Source organism: Oncorhynchus masou, chromosome 23 (genome assembly GCF_036934945.1).
Source record: "Oncorhynchus masou masou isolate Uvic2021 chromosome 23, UVic_Omas_1.1, whole genome shotgun sequence".
Classification (NCBI taxonomy): Eukaryota; Metazoa; Chordata; class Actinopteri; order Salmoniformes; family Salmonidae; genus Oncorhynchus; species Oncorhynchus masou.
Genome location: NC_088234.1, coordinates 5,789,541 through 5,812,601, shown reverse-complemented (window position 1 = coordinate 5,812,601; position 23,061 = coordinate 5,789,541). Strand labels below are relative to the sequence as shown.

At 44.8% G+C, this 23,061-nt stretch overlaps 1 protein-coding gene across 1 annotated transcript; it reads left to right on the top strand.

Moving 5' to 3' along the window:
* The first annotated feature begins 488 nt into the window (after positions 1–488).
* On the top strand, positions 489–1,615 carry LOC135511234 (saxiphilin-like). The gene is made up of 5 exons (XM_064932860.1): positions 489–504; positions 732–821; positions 1,165–1,296; positions 1,423–1,508; positions 1,589–1,615. Exons 1-5 carry the CDS (start codon positions 489–491, stop codon positions 1,613–1,615), a joined length of 351 nt encoding a protein of 116 aa, XP_064788932.1.
* The last annotated feature ends 21,446 nt before the right edge of the window (positions 1,616–23,061 follow it).

Sequence of the window (23,061 nt, the reverse complement as noted above, 5' to 3'; positions counted from 1 at the left end):
AAAAGGAGAGGGAGAATTTAACTCACAGGCAGGACAGAGGGAGAGACCCAGTGAAGATCTCTGAAGGAGTGAAGCAACAACTGAATATTTCAGAAAATGTACATCTGAAATGGCTTCCTATTCTGTATAGGGCACTTCTCCTGACCAGGGCCCTTCGGGGAACAGGGTCCTATATAGGATGGAGTCTCCTGACCAGGACCCAACGGGGAACAGGGTCCCATATAGGATGGAGTCTCCTGACCAGGACCCAACGGGGAACAGGGTCCCATATAGGATGGAGTCTTCTGACCAGGACCCAACGGGGAACAGGGTCCCATATAGGATGCAGTCTCCTGACCAGGACCCAACGGGGAACAGGGTCCCATATAGGATGCAGTCTCCTGACCAGGACCCAACGGGGAACAGGGTCCCATATAGGATGCAGTGTCCTGACCAGGGTCCCATAGGCGACGCAACCCAAGATTCCAGATCCAGCCAGAGCTTCCAGGATGTTTGTCCAGCAATGTATGTTCTACTATGTAATGTCATCGTTATAAAGAATGTTATCTGTGTTTAGATGGTATGACCCCTTGACCCCAAGACCCCTTGTGAGATTTCTAGAGATACTGCTAGAGATACTACCACACACACCATAAATGCTCCAATTGAGTTGAAAGTGACAATTCAATATGTTACAGTAAAATGTGTAAATATTATATATTTAACAGGTTATTAACATGTCTTTCTGGTAGGTTACTGTTGGTGTGTGACCAGTTCTGGACAGAAGATCCCGGGTACTGAGACTCCACCAGGCATTGCTCCAATCATATGTTCCACCCAGAGTAAGTGAGGCCCTGTGGTCTCATTCAACACATCACTACTCTTGCTTCCTACCTTGGACCTCTTTATGCTTTCTTTACAAGATGCTAAACTGATTTCTGTATCATGATCTCTCTTCTTCCTGTGTCATTATCTCTTTTCTTACGGTATCATTATCATACCCACCATCAGATCTGACAGCTTATTGTTCTCATTCCAGCACATCTTTTTCTTCACCGAGTCTTCATTTCCTGCATGTCGTCCTACTTCTGAACAGGGTCCCATATGGAACACAGTCCATGATTCCAGAATGTATATCCATCATTGTTATGTCCACATTACAATGTATGTTGCCTGTGTGTCCAGATGGTACGATACAACCCAAGACCCCATGTGAGGATGCTAGAGATGCCGGGCCACATGGCCAAGTTGGAGCCTACATCCCCACGGGTGACGCCGCTGGACGATACACCCCTGAGCAATGTTGGGGCTCTACAGGTTAACACACACACACTATAAATGCTCCAATTCAGTTGAACGTGACAATTCAATGTGTTCCAGTAAAATGTATATTTGAGTAAATATTGTATTATGTGACAGGTTATTAACATGTCTTTCTGGTAGGTTACTGTTGGTATGTGAACAGTTCTGGACAGAAGATCCAGGGTACTGAGACTCCAACAGGCACTGCTATCAACTGTTCTGCCAAGGTGTGTGTATATACAGATTCATTCACTAATTGTTACTACTTTGCAGCTAGTTATTGATGTGTATTTCTTTCTAATTGTAGATGAAAGGCGTTGGAAGTAAGATGTAGAAGACGGCCAGTTGTCTTTACTGTACTACAGGAACGGATTCACATCCCATACAAAATAAATACATGAAGGAATCCAGAGATTAGTGTAGCTTTACTTACGTTATTGTTGGTGTGATATGTTGAACAACGTATCTGAACCGGTTCATTTCTGGGAAATGGAGGAAGGAGTAGGACTGTTATGGTGACTGTTACAGGAAATGAAGACAGTCAAATGCCACTTGACCATGTAGTTGTTAGGCTTCACCAAGATCTGGTAATGGTCATTATTTGTCTACCACACTTGGTAGACTGCCTGGTACTGAGCACTATTGTCCCTCTAATCACGCTGACATCAATTCCGATTGGTGGAAATCAGAAAGATGGACAGCTGAGAAGGGAGTTGCGAGGTTTAGTCACGTGCACAGGCAAGGCCTTAATGCCTATGGATTTGGGTCCACTTCATGTTCATACCAATATTTGGAGGCGGGGAGGAAACTTGCCAGAAAATGAACATCGTCAGTACAGTATTAGCTAGCTAGAATGTGTGGGTGATACACATCATTGCTCTGTGTGAACAGGACATCCAAGAAGTTAAATTAATGACTTTAGTGGGGTAAGTAAATGTTCAGCCTGTAATTGTATAACTAAAACACACCATGACAAAGTATGTGGTCACCTGCTCATCAAATACCTTCTTTCCTTTTGTAAAACTGGTTTACCTTCAGACGAGTCTTGTGAGGCCTGTTGGTGTAGCAAAACAACCGCCATATTGTCTGATGGTGGGGTCATATCAGTGTGTATTGATGGTGGGGTCATATCAGTGTGTATTGATGGTGGGGTCATATCAGTGTGTATTGAATGTTCTGGGATTTTCATCCTCATTATTCCCAAAAGGTCTTAATGATGTGTAAGAACTCTGAGTGTACTTTTGTCCAATTTCATTATGTTTTTGAAATTTACTTGCGCATAAGGCTTGTTTTGTCCATTTGCAATTTGATTTCATAGGAAGTCAAGTCACTTTTTTTGGCCAAATGCAATATGAAAGATTTGAAAATGCCAAATCAGGATGTTATGTCCATTTACCATCACGAATTTGGCATGCTCAAAAATACTGCAGGAAAGCGAAATTGACTGGCCCAATGAAATAGGGATGGCTGGGGAGTGATAGTTGTTCCTTTCCATCGCTCGTTACGTTTGATTTCAGAATGTCACTTTGGTGATGGTACCTCTGTTTAAATATATTGTAAATGGACAATAGTCACCAGCAAGTCACCGTCCATCAGTCAATTAGATATTATTCTGACACCAAACCCACTTTTTCCAACTCGTTTAGTAGCCAACTATCACATACCTCAGAGCTGGGCCGAAATTCATGACGCCTTCTGTTCAAACCATAAAAAAAACGTAAAACACGTAGTTACAGTCTAGCTGCGGGTCCAGTTCTGATATGTGTAGGCCTAGCTGAGGCGACCCCCAAATTCCAAGTTTCGGGCTCGATAGGTCATTTGGTGCCCAAGCAAGACCCTAATTGGTGCTGAAAATCCACTTTTTTCCATGACTTGCTACGGGGTCCTTGAATGAGCTATCGGACAAATGTTGGTCCGTCTATATGGGCCGAGGAGGTCGCAATGCACCTAGTCTTGCGACTCTGGGACATTTCTAAATGTCGTCATTTTCGTGTTGCAAAAATGAATTGAAGTTATTGCAAATGTGCGAGGCTGTTTCTCGGTCCGAGAACCTTCTAGTGCGTGGTGAGTTACGTGGCTCTATCGACCTGAGGTCTAGAACAGGTTTCAGAACTCTAGGTCTGACGATTCTTTTTTGGCTCTCACAAAGCTAACTATTGCAGGCACTGTTTGTCTCTACGCACCCCAATACGTCCCTCCTTCCAAGATGTGTGTTATTTCGTTTTTCTTTGAAATTTTATGGGAAAAATAACTGATTTACAGTTCATGGGGGTTGCCTAATCACACACATGAAGTTTTGGAAAGATCTGACTTTTTTAACCCTTCGAAACAGCCCCTGTGACACCAATTATGGCACTTCTGGTTGGCACAGGAAGCTATAGGTAAACACATATCCTCATTGGGGTACGCATTTACAGAATCCTGAGTTTTAAGTGTTTACGTTAAGAACTGACCGATTTACACAGGGTTGAATGCACTATTTATCACAAACTGCTGGTTGGGTATGGAAAAACACGTTTAGGGTGATTTTTTTTTAACCACTTCCGGTTGCTTCAGGAAGCTTAGAATCGACAAAGGTAGACCTCAGTGTCCTGCTGGACTGTTATTGAAGACAGGTTCATAAGGCATTCATAACCCACATTGGCTTCAGGTTGACTTGAGAGGAGCAGGTAATGTATTCCTATGGGGAGAGATGTCATTGTAATCTGTGAGATCAAAAAACCCTGTTTTACTGTTAATAAAGGGTTAATGCAACACGGTCAAGGTTAGGCTTGCATAGATCGGGAGGACCTCAGGAACGTACCTGAGTTTGAATTGTGCTTCTCACCCTAACGGTTCTCTCACTGTCACCCAAAAGTAAATGACATTTAGGGCCAGGCTCACGGTCGCTGCATTCAGAGCGAGCTACGGTCAACTGGATTTGGATCTGTAACTGTTAACTATTTTTGAAGATGACAAATTTGACATTGTACGATTTCTCTTAAATGGCTGGGTCTTTTTTAATTGACACCGGAGGCTCCTTGAAGCGGAAAAATTGTTGCTCTATTTTCATTTTGGACCTTTTAACCTCTTACATCTATGGGGGCGCTATTTCATTTTTGGATGAAAAACGTTCCCGTTTTAAACAAGATATTTTGTCACAAAAAGATGCTCGACTATGCATATAATTGATACCATTCGAAAGAAAAAACTCTGACGTGTCCAGAAATACCAAGATATTCTCTGTGCGTGCCCTAGAACGTGAGCTTCAGGCAAAACCAAGATGAGATGGCATCCAGGAAATGACAAGGATTTTTGAGGCTCTGTTTTCCATTGTCTCCTTATATGGCTGTGAATGCGAGAGGAATGAGCCTGCCCTTTCTGTCGTTTCCCCAAGGTGTCTGCAGCATTGTGACGTATTTGTAGGCAGATCATTGGAAGATTGACCATAAGAGACCACATTTACCAGCTGTCCGCCCGGTGTCCTGCGCCGAAATTGGTGCGCAAAAGTCACCTGCCAGTATTTTTCCTTGGGATACAGAGAGGAAAGCAAGCTTCCACGAACTGCATATCAATGAAGAGATATGTGAAAAAACACCTTGAGGATTGATTCCAAACAACGTTTGCCATGTTTCGGTCGATATTATGTAGTTAATCCGGAAAAAGTTTTACGTTGTAGGTGACTGAATTTTCGGTTCGTTTCGGTAGCCAGACGCAATGTAGAAAACGGAACGATTTCTCCTACACACAGACGCTTTCAGGAAAAACTGCGCATTTGGTATGTAACTGAGAGTCTCCTCATTGAAAACATCAGAAGCTCTTCAAAGGTAAATGATTTTATTTATTTGGTTATCTGGTTTTTGTGAAAATGTTGCGTGCTAAATGCTACTCAAAATGCTATGCCAGCTTTGCATACTCTTACACAAATTAGTCAATTTCTATGGTTCAAAAGCATATTTTGAAAATCTGAGATGACAGTGTTGTTAAGAAAAGGCTAAGCTTGAGAGCAGACGCATTATTTTCATTTTATTTGTGATTTTCAGAAATCGTTAACGTTGCGTTATGCTAATGAGCCTGAGGCTTTAGTCACAAACCCGGATCCGGGATGGGGAGTTTAAAGAAGTTAATCGCAGAACACCTACGCTCACCAAGTTGTCTTCAAAGTCTTTTACGTTTTGGAGATAAAGCCACTTCATGATTCGTGATGTTTTGTACATTTGCAATATGATTCCATTCGCCCTCTTGTGGGATTTATCGGGACAGCTGAAAGACATTTCATGATATTATAAAACAGAAACCGAATGTCCGAGAGAGTTTGTTTGATGCCTTCCCGGTAGATACGGCCCAATGCCGTCCGCGAATTTTAAATGTTTTCGGACGTCTAGTAAGGGACCGTACATTTCCAATATGGACTTTCTCACTAACCATATGGCAAATGTCAATGTTCCCTTAAGGTATGAAATGCCTATTTATGTTGTAAATGTGAACATGATTTAACGCTGCCACTTTAGACTCCTTGTTTTATTCTTGTACGGAAAACAATGATTTGAGAACTTACTTGATAGGTTGATGTCCTCTGATTTGTGTCTTGTTTGACACATCCCCAACACACTTTATTAGAATACTTATGAAATGCAGTTATTTTGGTAACACTTTCTCTCATACTCCAACCCCATTGGATGCATTGAACGGATGTGGGTGGAGCAATGTCTAGATAGAGGTGCAGGTTGTGAACACTGAAAGCTCTGATGAAGGCTTTGAGGCTGACACGTACAGCTTTAGAGCAGCGAGACTAGCAAGAACAGTGTTCTTCATCTTACTCAACTGTAACCATGCACCTGCAACAAAGATAGCTCAGAAGTGAGAGTGCCTCTTGAATCCTAGTCCAAGTACGCTCTAAAAATGTTGGGTTCAACTGGAGTTCTAAAGTTCTGTTCTTTATAACCATGCAGTTCTTGGAACTGAAAATGGCCCTCAAAAGGTTCTTCTAAGAACCCCGTATAAGGTTGGTTCATCAAGGAACCTCCTTAGCTGGTGGGGGTTCTTGCAGGAACCTACCTGCCCAACAAACATTTAGATTTGAAAGGACAGTAGCAGGTGCTTAAAAACCACCTCTTTTTAGAGGTGTGACAAAAGACCGACATAATGACCTCAGTTCTTTAAAACTGAACTTAAAAAGAAACATTTGTAAACAAAATAACTTCATGACAGGTTAAACATGTCTTTTGAACCTTCAGTATCCTAAACATACTGCGTCGCATCACAGGTCTACATTTACATAAAGTAAAGCACAATGACAGTTATGTCCTGGTGGCACTTGCAACTTTAGGGTTGTGGGTTTGAGTCCCTCAGAGGACCAGTAAGAGTACTAACTACAAAGCCTCATTCCTGTTCAATAACTCATGAGACAAAGTAGTGTCCACATTTTAATGGCTGCAAACAATTCCTCAACATTTGTGTAGTAACTGAGACTTCATTTAACAGCAACAAAGTATTTTGACGTTACCATGAAGTATTAAGGGCGCAGACACTACGGAATAGCATTGCTGCTTCTAATGTATAGTCTGGCGGAGAGGCAGGAGTCTCAAGGAGACAATCATTAGTTAAATTAACTAGGAGTAAGTTTAATTTCATGACTGGATCAGTGAATGATACTGGGTTTACTGTAACTCCAAAGTTGATGTGAATACAAGTCTCTCATGGTCTGCATCATCATGGTCTGCACCAAGGTATCAGCATGGTCTGCACCAAGTTATCATCATGGTCTGCACCAAGGTATCATCATGGTCTGCACCAAGGTATCACCATGGTCTGCGCCAAGGTATCATCATGGTCTGCACCAAGGTATAATCATGGTCTGCACCAAGTTATCATCATGGTCTGCACCAAGGTATCATCATGGTCTGCACCAAGGTATCACCATGGTCTGCACCAAGGTATCACCATGGTCTGCACCAAGGTATCACCATGGTCTTCACCAAGGTATCATCATGGTCTGCACCAAGGTATCATCATGGTCTGTACCAAGGTATCATCATGGTCTGCACCAAGGTATCGCCATGGTCTCCACCAAGGTATCATCATGGTCTGCACCAAGGTATCACCATGGTCTGCGCCAAGTTATCATCATGGTCTGCACCAAGGTATCACCATGGTCTGCGCCAAGATATCATCATGGTCTGCGCCAAGGAATCATCATGGTCTGCGCCAAGGCATCATCATGGTCTGCGCCAAGGCATCACCATGGTCTGCGCCAAGGCATCATCATGGTCTGCGCCAAGGAATCATCATGGTCTGCGCCAAGGTATCATCATGGTCTGCGCCAAGGTATCATCATGGTCTGCGCCAAGGTATCATCATGGTCTGCACCAAGGTATCATCATGGTCTGCACCAAGGTATCATCATGGTCTGCGCCAAGGTATCATCATGGTCTGCACCAAGGTATCACCATGGTCTGCGCCAAGTTATCATCATGGTCTGCACCAAGGTATCATCATGGTCTGCACCAAGGTATCACCATGGTCTGCACCAAGGTATCACCATGGTCTGCACCAAGGTATCACCATGGTCTTCACCAAGGTATCATCATGGTCTGCACCAAGGTATCATCATGGTCTGTACCAAGGTATCATCATGGTCTGCACCAAGGTATCGCCATGGTCTCCACCAAGGTATCATCATGGTCTGCACCAAGGTATCACCATGGTCTGCGCCAAGTTATCATCATGGTCTGCACCAAGGTATCACCATGGTCTGCGCCAAGATATCATCATGGTCTGCGCCAAGGAATCATCATGGTCTGCGCCAAGGCATCATCATGGTCTGCGCCAAGGCATCACCATGGTCTGCGCCAAGGCATCATCATGGTCTGCGCCAAGGAATCATCATGGTCTGCGCCAAGGTATCATCATGGTCTGCGCCAAGGTATCATCATGGTCTGCGCCAAGGTATCATCATGGTCTGCACCAAGGTATCATCATGGTCTGCACCAAGGTATCATCATGGTCTGCGCCAAGGTATCATCATGGTCTGCACCAAGGTGTCATCATGGTCCGTGCCATGGTGGAACTGCATTGTATGTCTGAAATAATTGGATGGTGAAACTTGCATCGAGCCTACCAGAAGAGCAAGGTGAAGCAATTCCGGCATTCTTGAAAGTCACAATAAACCTTGTCCTGCAAAACAACTTTTTGTATATGATCATTAAAAAAATGCATTTCAGTGGGCATAATTGAACTCCCAGTTCCCCTCTGGACACGCCCCTTTCCTGCTAACTCACCACACCTGAACTCACTCTGCTAATCACCAATTCCTCTTCCATTCTTCTGGTATATAAGCAGCTTGTTCTACTTGGGTTGTTCAGCATTTGTGGTGTCCTAGTTCCTTTATTGAGTAATATCAAACCAGGAAGTGGCTTCTATTTTGACTCCATGTTCCATAGCCTCCCTTTGTGCCATTTAAAGGGATATCAACCAGCTTCCCCTATCACTTCCTCAAGTTGTCAACAGTCTTCAGCCAGTTTCAGGGTTTTATTTTGAAAAGTGAGCCAGAACAATAACATCCGTCAAGTGTTCGCATGAGTTCTGCTCGCGCAACAGAGTTTGGGGAACCATTGCCGTTCCCTCTCCTACTGAACAAGACCGTTGCGGTTGATATTATCGATTATATATTTTATCCTGAGGATTGATAATAAAAGTTTGCCATTTTCTGTGGACATTACGGAAACTATTTGGAATTTGTCGTGCCTCTTTCCTGTGGATTTCTGAACATAATGTGCCAAACAAATAGGGCAACATTTATTGTGTAACTGGGAGTCTCGTGAGTGAACATCCGATCGAAGGTAAACGATTATTTTGACAGGTTCATATAAATTGTTCAGCATATCACACCAACAAGAAAAATCAACAGTTGTATCTCTGGATTTATTTTATTTGTATGGAAAGTGAATTAGTTCCTGTAGTACAGCAAAGACAACTGTCAAGTCTTCAACGTCTTCGTTCCAACGCTTTTCATCTACGTCCACATCTACAATTCCAGACAAAACAACAAACATGAACAACATCCAGAACCAGCTGCAAAGAAATAAGATTTAGTGAGTGTGTGTTTTTGTGTGTGTATATACCTTGGTGGAACAGTTGCTAGCAGTTGCTAGCACTGCCTGGTGGAGTCTCAGTACCCGGAATCTTCTGTCCAGAACTGTTCACACACCAACAGTAACCTACCAGAAAGACATGTTAATAACCTGTTAAATATATTTACACATTTTACTGTAACACATTGAATTTGTCACGTTCAACTCAATTGGAGAATTTACTGTGTGCTTCTCTGCGTGTGTGTGTGCATGTTAACCTGTAGAGCCCCAACATTGCAGAGGGGTGTATTGTCCATTGTAGTCACAAGTGGGGATGAAGCCTCCTATTGGGCCATGTGTCGCGGCATCTCTTTCACGCTCACAGCGGGTCTTGAGGTGTGAGATGCCATCTTGATAGACTGGTAACATACATTGTAATGTGGACATGACATAACATTGCTGGACAATGTATGGACATATGATACATTTCTGGACATACATTCTGGAAGCTTGGGCTGTCAATCTCAATCTTATACATCAACATACATCTCTGGAACAAGAGGAGTCTCAGGTAGCCTAGCGGTTAGAGAGTTGGGCCAGTAACACAAAGGTTGCTAGTTTGAATCCCTGAGATGAGAAGTTGAAATATCTGTCTATGCCCTTGAGCCCTTGGGCACAACCTTAATTTATCTGGTGTCACGGCTGATCTTTTGAACCTGTCTCTTCTCTCTAGGGAGGTTCCCATTGCCTGGAAGACATCCACGGTGCGTCCTTTATTTAAAGGGGGAGATCAAGCTGATCCTAACTGTTATAGGCCTATTTCTATTTTGCCCTGTTTATCAAACGTTTTGAAAAACGTGTCAATAATCAACTGACTGGCTCTCTTGATGTCTATAGTGTTCTCTCTGGTATGCAGTCTGGCTTCCGTTCAGGTTATGCATGTGTCACTGTAACCTTAAAGGTCCTCAATGATGTCACCATTGCCCTTGATTATAAGCAATACTGTGCTGATATTTTTATTGACCTGGCCAAAGCTTTTGATACGGTAGACCATTCCATTCTTGTGGGCCGGTGAAGGAGTATTGGTGTCTCTGAGGGGTCTTTGGCCTGGTTTGCTAACTACCTCTCAAAGAGTGCAGTGTATAATGTCAGAACATCTGCTGTCTCAGCTGCTGCCTGTCACCAAGGGTGTACCCCAAGGCTCAATCCTAGGCTCCACGCTCTTCTCAATTTACCTCAACGACATAGCTCAGGCAGTAGGAAGCTCTCATCCATTGATATGCAGATGATACAGTCTTATACTCAGCTGGCCCCTCCCTGGATTTTGTGTTAAATGCTCTACAACAAAGCTTTCAGTGTCCAACAAGCTTTCTCTGCCCTTAACCTTGTTCTGAACACCTCCAAAACAAAGGTCATGTGGTTTGGTAAGAAGAATGCCCCTGTCCCCACAGGTGTGATTACTACCTCTGAGAGTTTAGAGCTTGAGGTAGTCAACTCATACAAGTACTTGGGAGTTTGGCTAGACTATACACTGTCCTTCTCTCAGCACATATCAAAGCTGTAGGCTTAAGTTAATTCTGGACTTGGTTTGCTATATTGTAATCGCTCCTCTTTCACCCCAGCTGCAAAACTAACCCTGATTCAGATGACCCTCCTACCCATGCTAGATTACGGAGACATAATTTATAGATCGGCAGGTAAGGGTGCTCTCGAGCGGCAAGATGTTCTTTACCATTTGGCCATCAGATTTGCTACCAATGCTCCTTATAGGACACATCACTGCACTCTATACTCCTCTGCAAACTGGTCATCTCTGTATACCCGTCGCAAGACCCACTGGTTGATGCTTATTTATTTACCCTCTTAGGCCTCACTCCCACTATCTGAGATATCAACTGCAGCCCTCATCCTCCACATACAACACCTGTTCTGCAAGTCACATTTTGTTAAAGGTCCCCAAAGCACACACATCCCTGGGTCGCTCATCTTTTCAGTTTGCTGCAGCTAGTGACTGGAACGAGCTGCAACAAAACTGTCCAGTTTGAGTATTTATCTCAATCTCTTCATTCAAATACTCAATCATGGACACTCTTACTGACAGTTGTGGCTGCTTCGCCTGATGTATTGTTGTCTCTACCTTCTTGCCCTTTGTGCTGTTGTCTGTGCCCAATAATGCTTGTACCATGTGTTGTGCTGCTGCCTAGTTGTGCTGCTACCATGTTGTTGTCATGATGTTCTGCTACCATGTTGTACTGCTGCCATGTTGTTTTCATGATGTGTTGCTACCATGGTGTGTTGTCATGTGTTGCAGCCCATGCTGTTGTCATGTTGTTTTGTTGCCATGCTGTGTTGTCATGTGTTGCTGCCATGCTGTGTTGTCATGTGTTGCTGCCTTGATGTGTTGTTGTTTTAGAGCTCTCTTTATGTAGTGTAGCGTTGTCTCTCTTGTGTTTTGTCCTATATTGTTTATTTTCAATCCCTTTTGGTAGGCCATCATTGTAAATAAGAATTTGTTTACAGGTTAAATAGAGGCTGTCCTCTCTGAGGGTGTCCCAAGGAGAATGAGATGTACAAACAAACATTTTTCCTAATCACACCTGGGTATTAATACTTGTACTTGTGGGACAGATAAACACCCAGTAATGTTTATATTTATAAAATTGTTGACTTAGTACAGTTGAAGTGGGAAGTTCACATACACCTTAGACAAATACATTTACACTCAGTTTTTCACAATTCCTGACATTTAATCCTAGTAAACATTCCCTGTTTTAGGTCAGTTAGGATCACCACTTTATTTAAGAATGTAAAATGTCAGCATAATAGTAGAGAATGATTTATTTCAGCTTTTATTTCTTTCATCACATTCCCAGTGGGTCAGAAGTTTATATACACTCAATTAATATTTGGTAGCATTGCCTTTACATTGTTTAACTTGGGTCAAACGTTTCGGGTCGCCTTCTACAAGCTTCACACAATAAGTTGGGTGAATTTTGGCCCATTCCTCCTGACAGAGTGGGTGTAACTGAGTCAGGTTTGTAGGCCTCCTTGCTCGAACATGCTTTTTCAGTTCTGCCCACAACTTTTCTATAGGATTGAGGTCAGGGCTTTGTGATGGCCACTTTGTTGTCCTGAAGCCATTTTGCCACAACTTTGGAAGTCTGCTTGGGGTCAATGTCCATTTGGAAGACCCATTTTCGACCAAGCTTTAACTTCCTGAATGATGTCTTGAGATGTTGCTTCAATATATGCACATCATTTTCCAACCTCATGCCATCTATTTTCTGAAGTACACCAGTCCTTCCTGCAGCAAAGCACCCCCACAACATGATTCTGCTACCCCCATGCTTCACGGTTGGGATGGTGTTCTCGGCTTGCAAGCCTCCCCCTTTTTCCTCCAAACATAACGATGGTCATTATGGCCAAACAGTTTTGTTTATGTTTCATCAGACCAGAGGACATTTCTCCAAAAAGTACAGTATTTGTCCCCATGTGCAGTTGCAAACCGTAGTCTGGCATTTTTATGGCCGTTTTTGAGCAGTGGCTTCTTCCTTGCTGAGCGGCCTTTCAGGTTATGTCTATATAGGACTCGTTTTACTGTGGATATAGATACTTTTGTACCCGTTTCCTCCAGCATCTTCACAAGGTCCTTTGCTGTTGTTCTGGGATTAATTTGCACTTTTCGCACCAAAGTACGTTCATCTCTAGGAGACAGAACGCGTCTCCTTCCTGAGCGTTATGATGGCTGCGTGGTCCCATGGTGTTTATACTTGCGTACTATTGTTTGTACAGATGAACATGGTACCTTCAGGCATTTTGAAATTGCACCCAAGGATGAACCAGACTTGTCTTGGCTGATTCATTTTGATTTTCCCATGATGTCAAGCAAAGAGGCACTGAGTTTGAAGGTAGGCCTTGAAATACATCCACAGGTACACCTCCAATTGACTCAAATGATGCCAATGAGCCCATCAGAAGCTTCTAAAGCCATGACATCATTTTCTGGAATTTTCCAAGCTGTTTAAAGGCACAGTCAACGTAGTGGATGTAAACTTCAGACCCACTGGAATTGTGATACAGTGGATTATAAGTGAAATAATCTGTCTGTTAACAATTGTTGGAAAAATGACCTGTGTCATGCACGAAGTAGATGTCCTAACTGACTTGCCAAAACGATAGTTTGTTAACAATACATTTGTGGAGTGGTTGAAAAACGTATGTAACTGAATGTAAACTTCAGACTTCAACTGTCAGTGTGAGGTGTCTCACTCTTACCATGGGGAACAAAGGTGTCTCCCAGAGCAAAAGCTGTGCTGACAAGCAGAATGATGGTCAATGTCACCATGGCGATAGTCTGGAGAGAGAGATGAGCATTTTAATCAGCTGTGATTGTACTGGATTACTCCAAATCACTGGGATGGCTGGGGGTACTAGAGGAGAGGATAGGAGACCCTGTGTTAAGTACATAACCTACTGTATGGCTGGGGGTACTAGAGGAGAGGATAGGAGACCCTGTGTTAAGTACATAACCTACTGTATAGCTGGGGGTACTAGAGGAGAGGATAGGAGACCCTGTGTTAAGTACATAACCTACTGTATAACTGGGGGTACTAGAGGAGAGGAGAGGAGACCCTGTGTTAAGTACATAACCTACTGTATAGCTGGGGGTACTAGAGGAGAGGATATGAGACCCTGTGTTAAGTACATAACCTACTGTATAACTGGGGGTACTAGAGGAGAGGAGACCCTGTGTTTAGTACATAACCTACTGTATAGCTGGGGGTACTAGAGGAGAGGATAGGAGACCCTGTGTTAAGTACATAACCTACTGTATAGCTGGGGGTACTGGAGGAGAGGATAGGAGACCCTGTCTTAAGTACATAACCTACTGTATAGCTGGGGGTACTAGAGGAGAGGAGACCCTGTGTTAAGTACATAACCTACTGTATAGCTGGGGGTACTAGAGGAGAGGATAGGAGACCCTGTCTTAAGTACATAACCTACTGTATAGCTGGGGGTACTAGAGGAGAGGAGACCCTGTGTTTAGTACATAACCTACTGTATAGCTGGGGGTACTGGAGGAGAGGAGACCCTGTGTTAAGTACATAACCTACTGTATAACTGGGGGTACTAGAGGAGAAGATAGGAGACCCTGTGTTTAGTACATAACCTACTGTATAACTGGGGGTACTAGAGGAGAGGATAGGAGACCCTGTGTTAAGTACATAACCTACTGTATAACTGGGGGTACTAGAGGAGAAGATAGGAGACCCTGTGTTTAGTACATAACCTACTGTATAACTGGGGGTACTAGAGGAGAGGATAGGAGACCCTGTGTTAAGTACATAACCTACTGTATAACTGGGGGTACTAGAGGAGAGGATAGGAGACCCTGTCTTAAGTACATAACCTACTGTATAGCTGGGGGTACTAGAGGAGAGGATAGGAGACCCTGTGTTAAGTACATAACCTACTGTATAGCTGGGGGTACTGGAGGAGAGGAGACCCTGTGTTTAGTACATAACCTACTGTATAGCTGGGGGTACTAGAGGAGAGGATATGAGACCCTGTGTTAAGTACATAACCTACTGTATAACTGGGGGTACTGGAGGAGAGGAGACCCTGTGTTAAGTACATAACCTACTGTATAGCTGGGGGTACTGGAGGAGAGGAGACCCTGTGTTAAGTACATAACCTACTGTATAGCTGGGGGGTACTAGAGGAGAGGATAGGAGACCCTGTGTTAAGTACATAACCTACTGTATAACTGGGGGTACTAGAGGAGAGGATATGAGACCCTGTGTTAAGTACATAACCTACTGTATAGCTGGGGGTACTAGAGGAGAGGAGAGGAGACCCTGTGTTAAGTACATAACCTACTGTATAACTGGGGGTACTAGAGGAGAGGATAGGAGACCCTGTGTTAAGTACATAACCTACTGTATAGCTGGGGGGTACTAGAGGAGAGGAGAGGAGACCCTGTGTTAAGTACATAACCTACTGTATAACTGGGGGTACTAGAGGACAGGATATGAGACCCTGTGTTAAGTACATAACCTACTGTATAGCTGGGGGTACTGGAGGAGAGGAGACCCTGTGTTTAGTACATAACCTACTGTATAACTGGGGGTACTAGAGGAGAGGAGAGGAGACCCTGTGTTAAGTACATAACCTACTGTATAGCTGGGGGTACTGGAGGAGAGTGTCACATTGTTATAAAGGAGACAGGAATGCGTAATAGGGTTTTTAATTTTCCCAAATTACAGTGTGCCATGTAAAGGCACGGGGACGAAGACCAAGCAAACACATATACAAAACACAGGGCTGAAACCCATTCAAAAGAGCGAGGAGTACCTCGAATAAATACACAGGAGGAGACCCGAAAGCACAAGCACACAATGATACAACACGGGACGAGACCCCTAATCATCTATGCACAATACAAGTGGCACGAAAGCCAAAACAACAAGACACAGGTACTCACACGACCAACGGACATTGGAACATGGATGCTTCCAAAATGGTTTCTTATCCCCTATGTAGTGCACTACTTTGGACCAGGACCCACAGTGAACTAAATATAGAATAGCTCATGGCCACAAAGGTAATATGGACCCTTGTCTAAAGTAGCTCACTACGTAGGGAATTGGAGGTCAGTTGGGACATAGACAGGTATTAGATGAACAGATGTTGAAATCTCACCTTCTGAAGTCTTCAGTTGTAGCTTCACTTCTTTAAAGTTCTTCACTGGGTCTCTCTCTCTCTCTGTCCTGCCTGTGAGTTGAGTTCTACCTCTCTCTCAACTCCTTTTTAAGGACCCGTCCAGTCAAACCCCTCCCTCTATTTTGTCAAAATTTCTCTCCCTCGCTCTCTCTCCCTCTCTCTCCCTCTCTCTCTCTCTCTCTTTCTATCTACCTCTCTCTCTCTCACTCCCTCTCTACCTCTCTCTCGCTCTCTCTCTACCTCTCTCTCCCTCTTGCTCTCTCTCTACCTCTCTCTCTCTCTCTCACTCTCTCTCTACCTCTCTCAACCTCTCTCTCTCTCTCTCTCGCTCTCTCTCTACCTCTCTCTCCCTCTTGCTCTCTCTCTACCTCTCTCTCTCACTCTCTCTCTACCTCTCTCAACCTCTCTCTCTCACTCTCTCTCTTGCTCTCTCTCTCTCTCTCTCTCTCTCTCTCTCTCTACCTCTCTCTCTCTCTCTCTCTCTCTCTCTCTTTCTCTAGTCTGAAGTGCATTACAATGTCTTGGAAACACAATGCTATTTCAGAAGGAGATAAATAATTAGCAGCAAAACCTTTTGTCCTCATTGTGATGTCACCAGATAGACTTTAGATGCAGCATCAATTTAACTATAAGTTCTGGAATGTTCCATTCATTTGAATTAACTGCTGTCTGTCTCATTGATCTTTTGCCCCAGAATGTTGGGCAACTTTTCATAGCAACTGACGTAGCAGCTGTCGTCAAGTCCAACACCTTGGACAAGCTCATGAAACATGAAATCCATTGAGAGGATTACATAAAAGGTAGAGTTTTCATTGAAAAACTAATAGTTTAAATTGCTAAATATTTTAACAGTGCACCAGGGATACTTGCTACTGTGATTCCTGTGATTCCTTCCTGGAGTTTTTTCAAATACAAAATTATTATTTGTTATATTGTTTGCTGGCCCCGCTGGTTAGCGAGCTCTGTCTCATTGACAACCCAATGTTGCTAATGGCCAGCTATCTATCCTGTTAATATAAGTTGTTTTGTTAGCTAGGTAATGTTAGCCATGTTATGAGCACCAGCTAGTTAGCTAGGTAATGTTAGCCATGTTATGAGCACCAGCTAGTTAGCTAGGTAATGTTAGCCATGTTATGAGCACCAGCAAGTTAGCTAGGTAATGTTAGCCATGTTATGAGCACCAGCTCGTTAGCTCGGTAATGTTAGCCATGTTATGAGCACCAGCTAGTTAGCTAGGTAATGTTAGCCATGTTATGAGCACCAGCTAGTTAGCTAAGTAATGTTAGCCATGTTATGAGCACCAGCTAGTTAGCTAGGTAATGTTAGCCATGTTATGAGCACCAGCTCTTAGCTAGTTAATGTTAGCTAGGTAATGTTAGCCATGTTATGAGCACCAGCTAGTTAGCTAGTTAATGTTAGCCATGTTATGAGCACCAGCGAGTTAGCTAGGTAATGTTAGCCATGTTATGAGCACCAGCTAGTTAGCTAGGTAATGTTAGCCATGTTATGAGCACCAGCTGGTTAGCCAGGCAATGTTAGCCATGTTATGAGCACCGGCTAGTTAGCTAGGTAATGTTAGCCATGTTATGAGCACCAGCTAGTTAGCTAGGCAATGTTAGCCATGTTATGAGCACCAGGTAGTTAGCTAGGTAATGTTAGCCATGTTATGAGCACCAGCTAGTTAGCTAGGTAATGTTAGCCATGTTATGAGCACCGGCTAGTTAGCTAGGTAATGTTAGCCATGTTATGAGCACCTGCTAGTTAGCTAGGTAATGTTAGCCATGTTATGAGCACCAGCTAGTTAGCTAGGTAATGTTAGCCATGTTATGAGCACCAGCTAGTTAGCTAGGCAATGTTAGCCATGTTATGAGCACCAGGTAGTTAGCTAGGTAATGTTAGCCATGTTATGAGCACCAGCTAGTTAGCTAGGCAATGTTAGCCATGTTATGAGCACCAGCTAGTTAGCTAGGTAATGTTAGCCATGTTATGAGCACCAGCTAGTTAGCTAGGTAATGTTAGCCATGTTATGAGCACCAGCTAGTTAGCTAGGTAATGTTAGCCATGTTATGAGCACCAGCTAGTTAGCTAGGCAATGTTAGCCATGTTATGAGCACCAGCTAGTTAGCTAGGTAATGTTAGCCATGTTATGAGCACCAGCTAGTTAGCTAGGTAATGTTAGCTTGGTATGTTAGCCATGTTATGAGCACCAGCTAGTTAGCTAGGCAATGTTAGCCATGTTATGAGCACCAGCTAGTTAGCTAGGCAATGTTAGCCATGTTATGAGCACCAGCTAGTTAGCTAGGTAATGTTTGCCATGTTATGAGCACCAGCTAGTTAGCTCCAAAAGTGGTTGGTAACGTTTGGCTGCATGCCGACAGTGCATTTTTTTCCAGTTTCCTGGTCTTTGCATTAACAAGATATTCATTTCCAGCATCTTTCAGACCATTGAAAATGCAAAAAAAAGAGAGGAGGACAAGCACAGCCTGCCGCACTGCTACCAATGATTCTCAGCTAGCGGAGGCCAATGTTAGCAGAAGTTTGTAATGGGTTTTTACATAATCGTAGTGCAAAAGTATTGCACAAAAAATACCATAAACCACATAATCTCAGTGTGATTTAATTTAAAACAGTCTGCAAGATGAGAGGAGAGGTGATAGATCAATGTCTTAAGGCTAAAGTATTGGAAGAGAGATATGCCGTAGGACCAGCAGCATTCCTTTGTGAGGAGGAGAGAAGGTGGGAGAGGGTAAATAGCTAGCGTGCCTTTTCTTTGCGAGGGTCAAGCCTCTCTTTCACCAAACCTTGTCATCAAGGTGACTTTCTGTATTTCTGGAAGAACAGGACAATGGAATAGATGGATGAAGTACGTCCCAAATAGAACCCTATTCCTTACATAGTGGACTAGTTGTGACCCTATAGGCCCTGGTCAAAAGCAGTGTACTATGTTGGGAATGTCTTGAAATAGTTTTATTGTGTAAGATGGTTCTTATGGTACCCTTGTAGCAAAATATGTAGTCTTAAAAACTACATTTCACCCTCCCGTGGTCCTGATGTCAGGGTGACCCAGGTCCTGTGTATAGAGGGCTTCCCTTTCTGTGCTCGGCGCTCGCGGGTCAGAGCGACCCGGGCCCTGTGTTTCCAGGGCTCCCGCTCAGCTCTGGTGGGGTCAGAGTGACCGTGCCAGCCACTGGCGAGGTGTGTGCCTTTGAGCGTAGTAGAGAGTCTGCGAGTGTGGCGAGGCGTGTGCCCGGCTCCCCGCTCTGCGCTCTGCTCTCTTCGCTCTGCGCTCAGAGCGACCCTGTCAGCCAATGGCGAGGCGTGTGCCGCGGAGCGCAGTAGAGAGTCTGCGAGTGTGGCGAGTGTGGCGAGGCTGTGCCCGGCTCCCCGCTCTGCGCTCTGGGCTCGCAGCTCTGCGCTGGTGGGTCAGAGCGACCCTGCCAGCCGCTACATAGGTCCGGACGTGCCCCGCTGTGTGCTAGAGAGCAGCCAAGTGTTCTTGTTGTGCTCTGCGCTCTGCGGATCAGAGCGACCCAGCCAGCCGCTGCACAGAGACATAAACTGAACAAGTTCCACAGACATGTAACTAACAGAAATGGAATAATGTGTACCTGAACAAGGGGGGGGGGGTCCCCACCTCTCTCCCCTCCTCCTCTCCTCTCTCCTGTACCTCTCACCCCTCCTCCTCTCCTCTCTCCTGTACCTCTCCTCCCTCCTATATCTCCTCTTTCCCATAACTCTCCTCTCTTCCCTCCACCACTCCTCTTACCTATACCTCTCTCCCCTCCTCCTCTCCTCTCGCCTATACCTCTCTCCCCTCCTCCTCTCCTCTCTCCTATACCTCTCTCCCCTCCTCCTCTCCTCTCGCCTATACCTCTCTCCCCTCCTCCTCTCCTCTCTCCTATACCTCTCCTCTCTCCTATACATCTCCTCTTTCCCATAACTCTCCTCTCTTCCCTCCACCTCTCCTCTCTCCTATACCTCTATCCCCTCCTCCTCTCTTCTCTCCTATACCTCTCCTCTCTCCAATACCTCTCCTCTCGCCGATACCCCTACTCCGATAACCTCTCCCCTATACTTCTCCTCTCTCCTATACCACTCCTCCCCTAACCTCTCCTCTCCCCCATACCTCGCCCCCCTCCCATACCTCTCCTCTCTCCCCTCCTCCTCTCCTCTCTCCTATAAGTCTCCTCCCCTAACCTGTCCTCTCTCCTATACCTCTCCTCTCTCCCATACCTCTCCTCTCTCCTACACCTCTCCTCTCCCCTCCTCCTCTCCTCTCTCCTATACCTCTCCTCTCTCCTATACCTCTCCTCTCTCCTACACCTCTCCTCTCTCCTACACCTCTCCTCTCCCTCCTCCTCTCCTCTCTCCCCACACCTCTCCTCTCCCCTCCTCCTCTTCTCTATACCTCTCCTCTCTCCTATACCTCTCCTCTCTCCTATACCTCTCCTCTCTCCTATATCCCCCCCGCTCTCCTATACCTCTCCTCTCTCCTATACCTCTCCTCTCTACCATACCTCTCCTCTCTCGCATACCTCTCCTCTATCCCATACCTCTCCTCTCCCCCCTCCTCCTCTCCTCTCTCCTATACCTCTCCTCTCTCCTTTACCTCTCCTCTCTCCTATACCTCTACGCTCTCCTATACCTCTCTCCCCTAACCTCTCCTCTCTACCCTCCTCCACTCCGCCCTCCAATACCCCTCTTCCCTACCTCTCTCCTCCCCTCCCCTAACGTCTCGACTCTCCCCTCCTCCTCTCATCCCCTAACCTCTCCCCTCCTCTCATTTCTCCCATACCTCTCTCTCCTCCTCTTGTCCTAACACAAACCCTCTCCTCTCTCCCATACCTCTCCTCTCTCCTATACCTCTCCTCTCTACCATACCTCTCCTCTCTCGCATACCTCTCCTCTATCCCATACCTCTCCTCTATACTCCCCTCCTCCTCTCCTATACCTCTCCTCTCTCCTATACCTCTCCTCTCTCCTATACCTCTCTCCCCTCCTCCTCTCCTCCCCTCCTCCTCTCCTCTCTCCTATACCTCTCCTCTCTCCTATACCTCTACTCTCTCCTATACCTCTCCTCTCTCCCCTCCTCCACTCCTCCCTCCTATACCCCTCTTCCCTACCCCTCTCCTCCCCTAACATCTCAACTCTCCTCTCCTCCTCTCATCCCCTAACCTCTCCCCTCCTCTCATTTCTCCCATACCTCTCTCCCCTCCTCTTGTCAGCTTTAATACAGTAACTATGTATGTACCCATTATTTTTTTGTTGTTGTCGCCATTTAGAAAGTCTGCATAGGAAATAGATGTAACAATTGTCTGCTCCAGTGAGATTCCGTTGAACTGTCGTGTGACGGTTAAAAGCAACTGGACGTAAAAAACTTTACCCCCCCCAACTAACGTACTGCCATGGTCTGCACCAAGGTATCATCATGGTCTGCACCAAGGTATCATCATGGTCTGCACCAAGGTATTATAATGGTCTGCACCAAGGTATCATCATGGTCTGCACCAAGGTATCATCATGGTCTGCACCAAGGTATCATCATGGTCTGCACCAAGGTATTATAATGGTCTGCACCAAGGTATCACCATGGTCTGCACCAAGGTATTATAATGGTCTGCACCAAGGTATTATAATGGTTTGCACCAAGGTATTATAATGGTCTGCACCAAGGATTTATAATGGTCTGCACCAAGGTATTATAATGGTCTGCACCAAGGTATTATAATGGTCTGCACCAAGGTATCATCATGGTCTGCACCAAGGTATCATCATGGTCTGCACCAAGGTATTATAATGGTCTGCACCAAGGTATTATAATGGTCTGCACCAAGGTATCATAATGGTCTGCACCAAGGTATTATATTGGTCTGCACCAAGGTATTATAATGGTATGCACCAAGGTATTATAATGGTATGCACCAAGGTATCATGGTATGCACCAAGGTATTATAATGGTCTGCACCAAGGTATTATAATGGTATGCACCAAGGTATTATAATGGTATGCACCAAGGTATCATGGTATGCACCAAGGTATTATAATGGTCTGCACCAAGGTATTATAATGGTCTGCACCAAGGTATTATAATGGTCTGCACCAAGGTATCATCATGGTCTGCACCAAGGTATCATCATGGTCTGCACCAAGGTATCACCATGGTATGCACCAAGGTATCACCATGGTCTGCACCAAGGTATCACCATGGTCTGCACAAAGGTATCACCATGGTCTGCACCAAGGTATTACCATGGTCTGCACCAAGGTATCCTCATGGTCTGCACCAAGGTATTACAATGGTCTGCACCAAGGTATTATAATGGTCTGCACCAAGGTATCATCATGGTCTGCACCAAGGTATCATCATGGTATGCACCAAGGTATCACCATGGTCTGCACCAAGGTATCACCATGGTCTGCACAAAGGTATCACCATGGTCTGCACCAAGGTATCACCATGGTCTGCACCAAGGTATCCTCATGGTCTGCACCAAGGTATTACAATGGTCTGCACCAAGGTATTATAATGGTCTGCACCAAGGTATCATCATGGTCTGCACCAAGGTATCATCATGGTCTGCACCAAGGTATTATAATGGTCTGCACCAAGGTATCACCATGGTCTGAACCAAGGTATCATCATGGTCTGCACCAAGGTATTACCATGGTCTGCACCAAGGTATCACCATGGTCTGCACCAAGGTATCACCATGGTCTGCACCAAGGTATCACCATGGTCTGCACAAAGGTATCACCATGGTCTGCACCAAGGTATCACCATGGTCTGCACCAAGGTATCACCATGGTCTGCACCAAGGTATCACCATGGTCTGCACCAAGGTATCACCATGGTCTGCACCAAGGTATTATCATGGTCTGCACCAAGGTATCACCATGGTCTGCACCAAGGTATCATCATGGTCTGCACCAAGGTATCATCATGGTGTGCACCAAGGTATCACCATGGTCTGCACCAAGGATTTATAATGGTCTGCACCAAGGTATT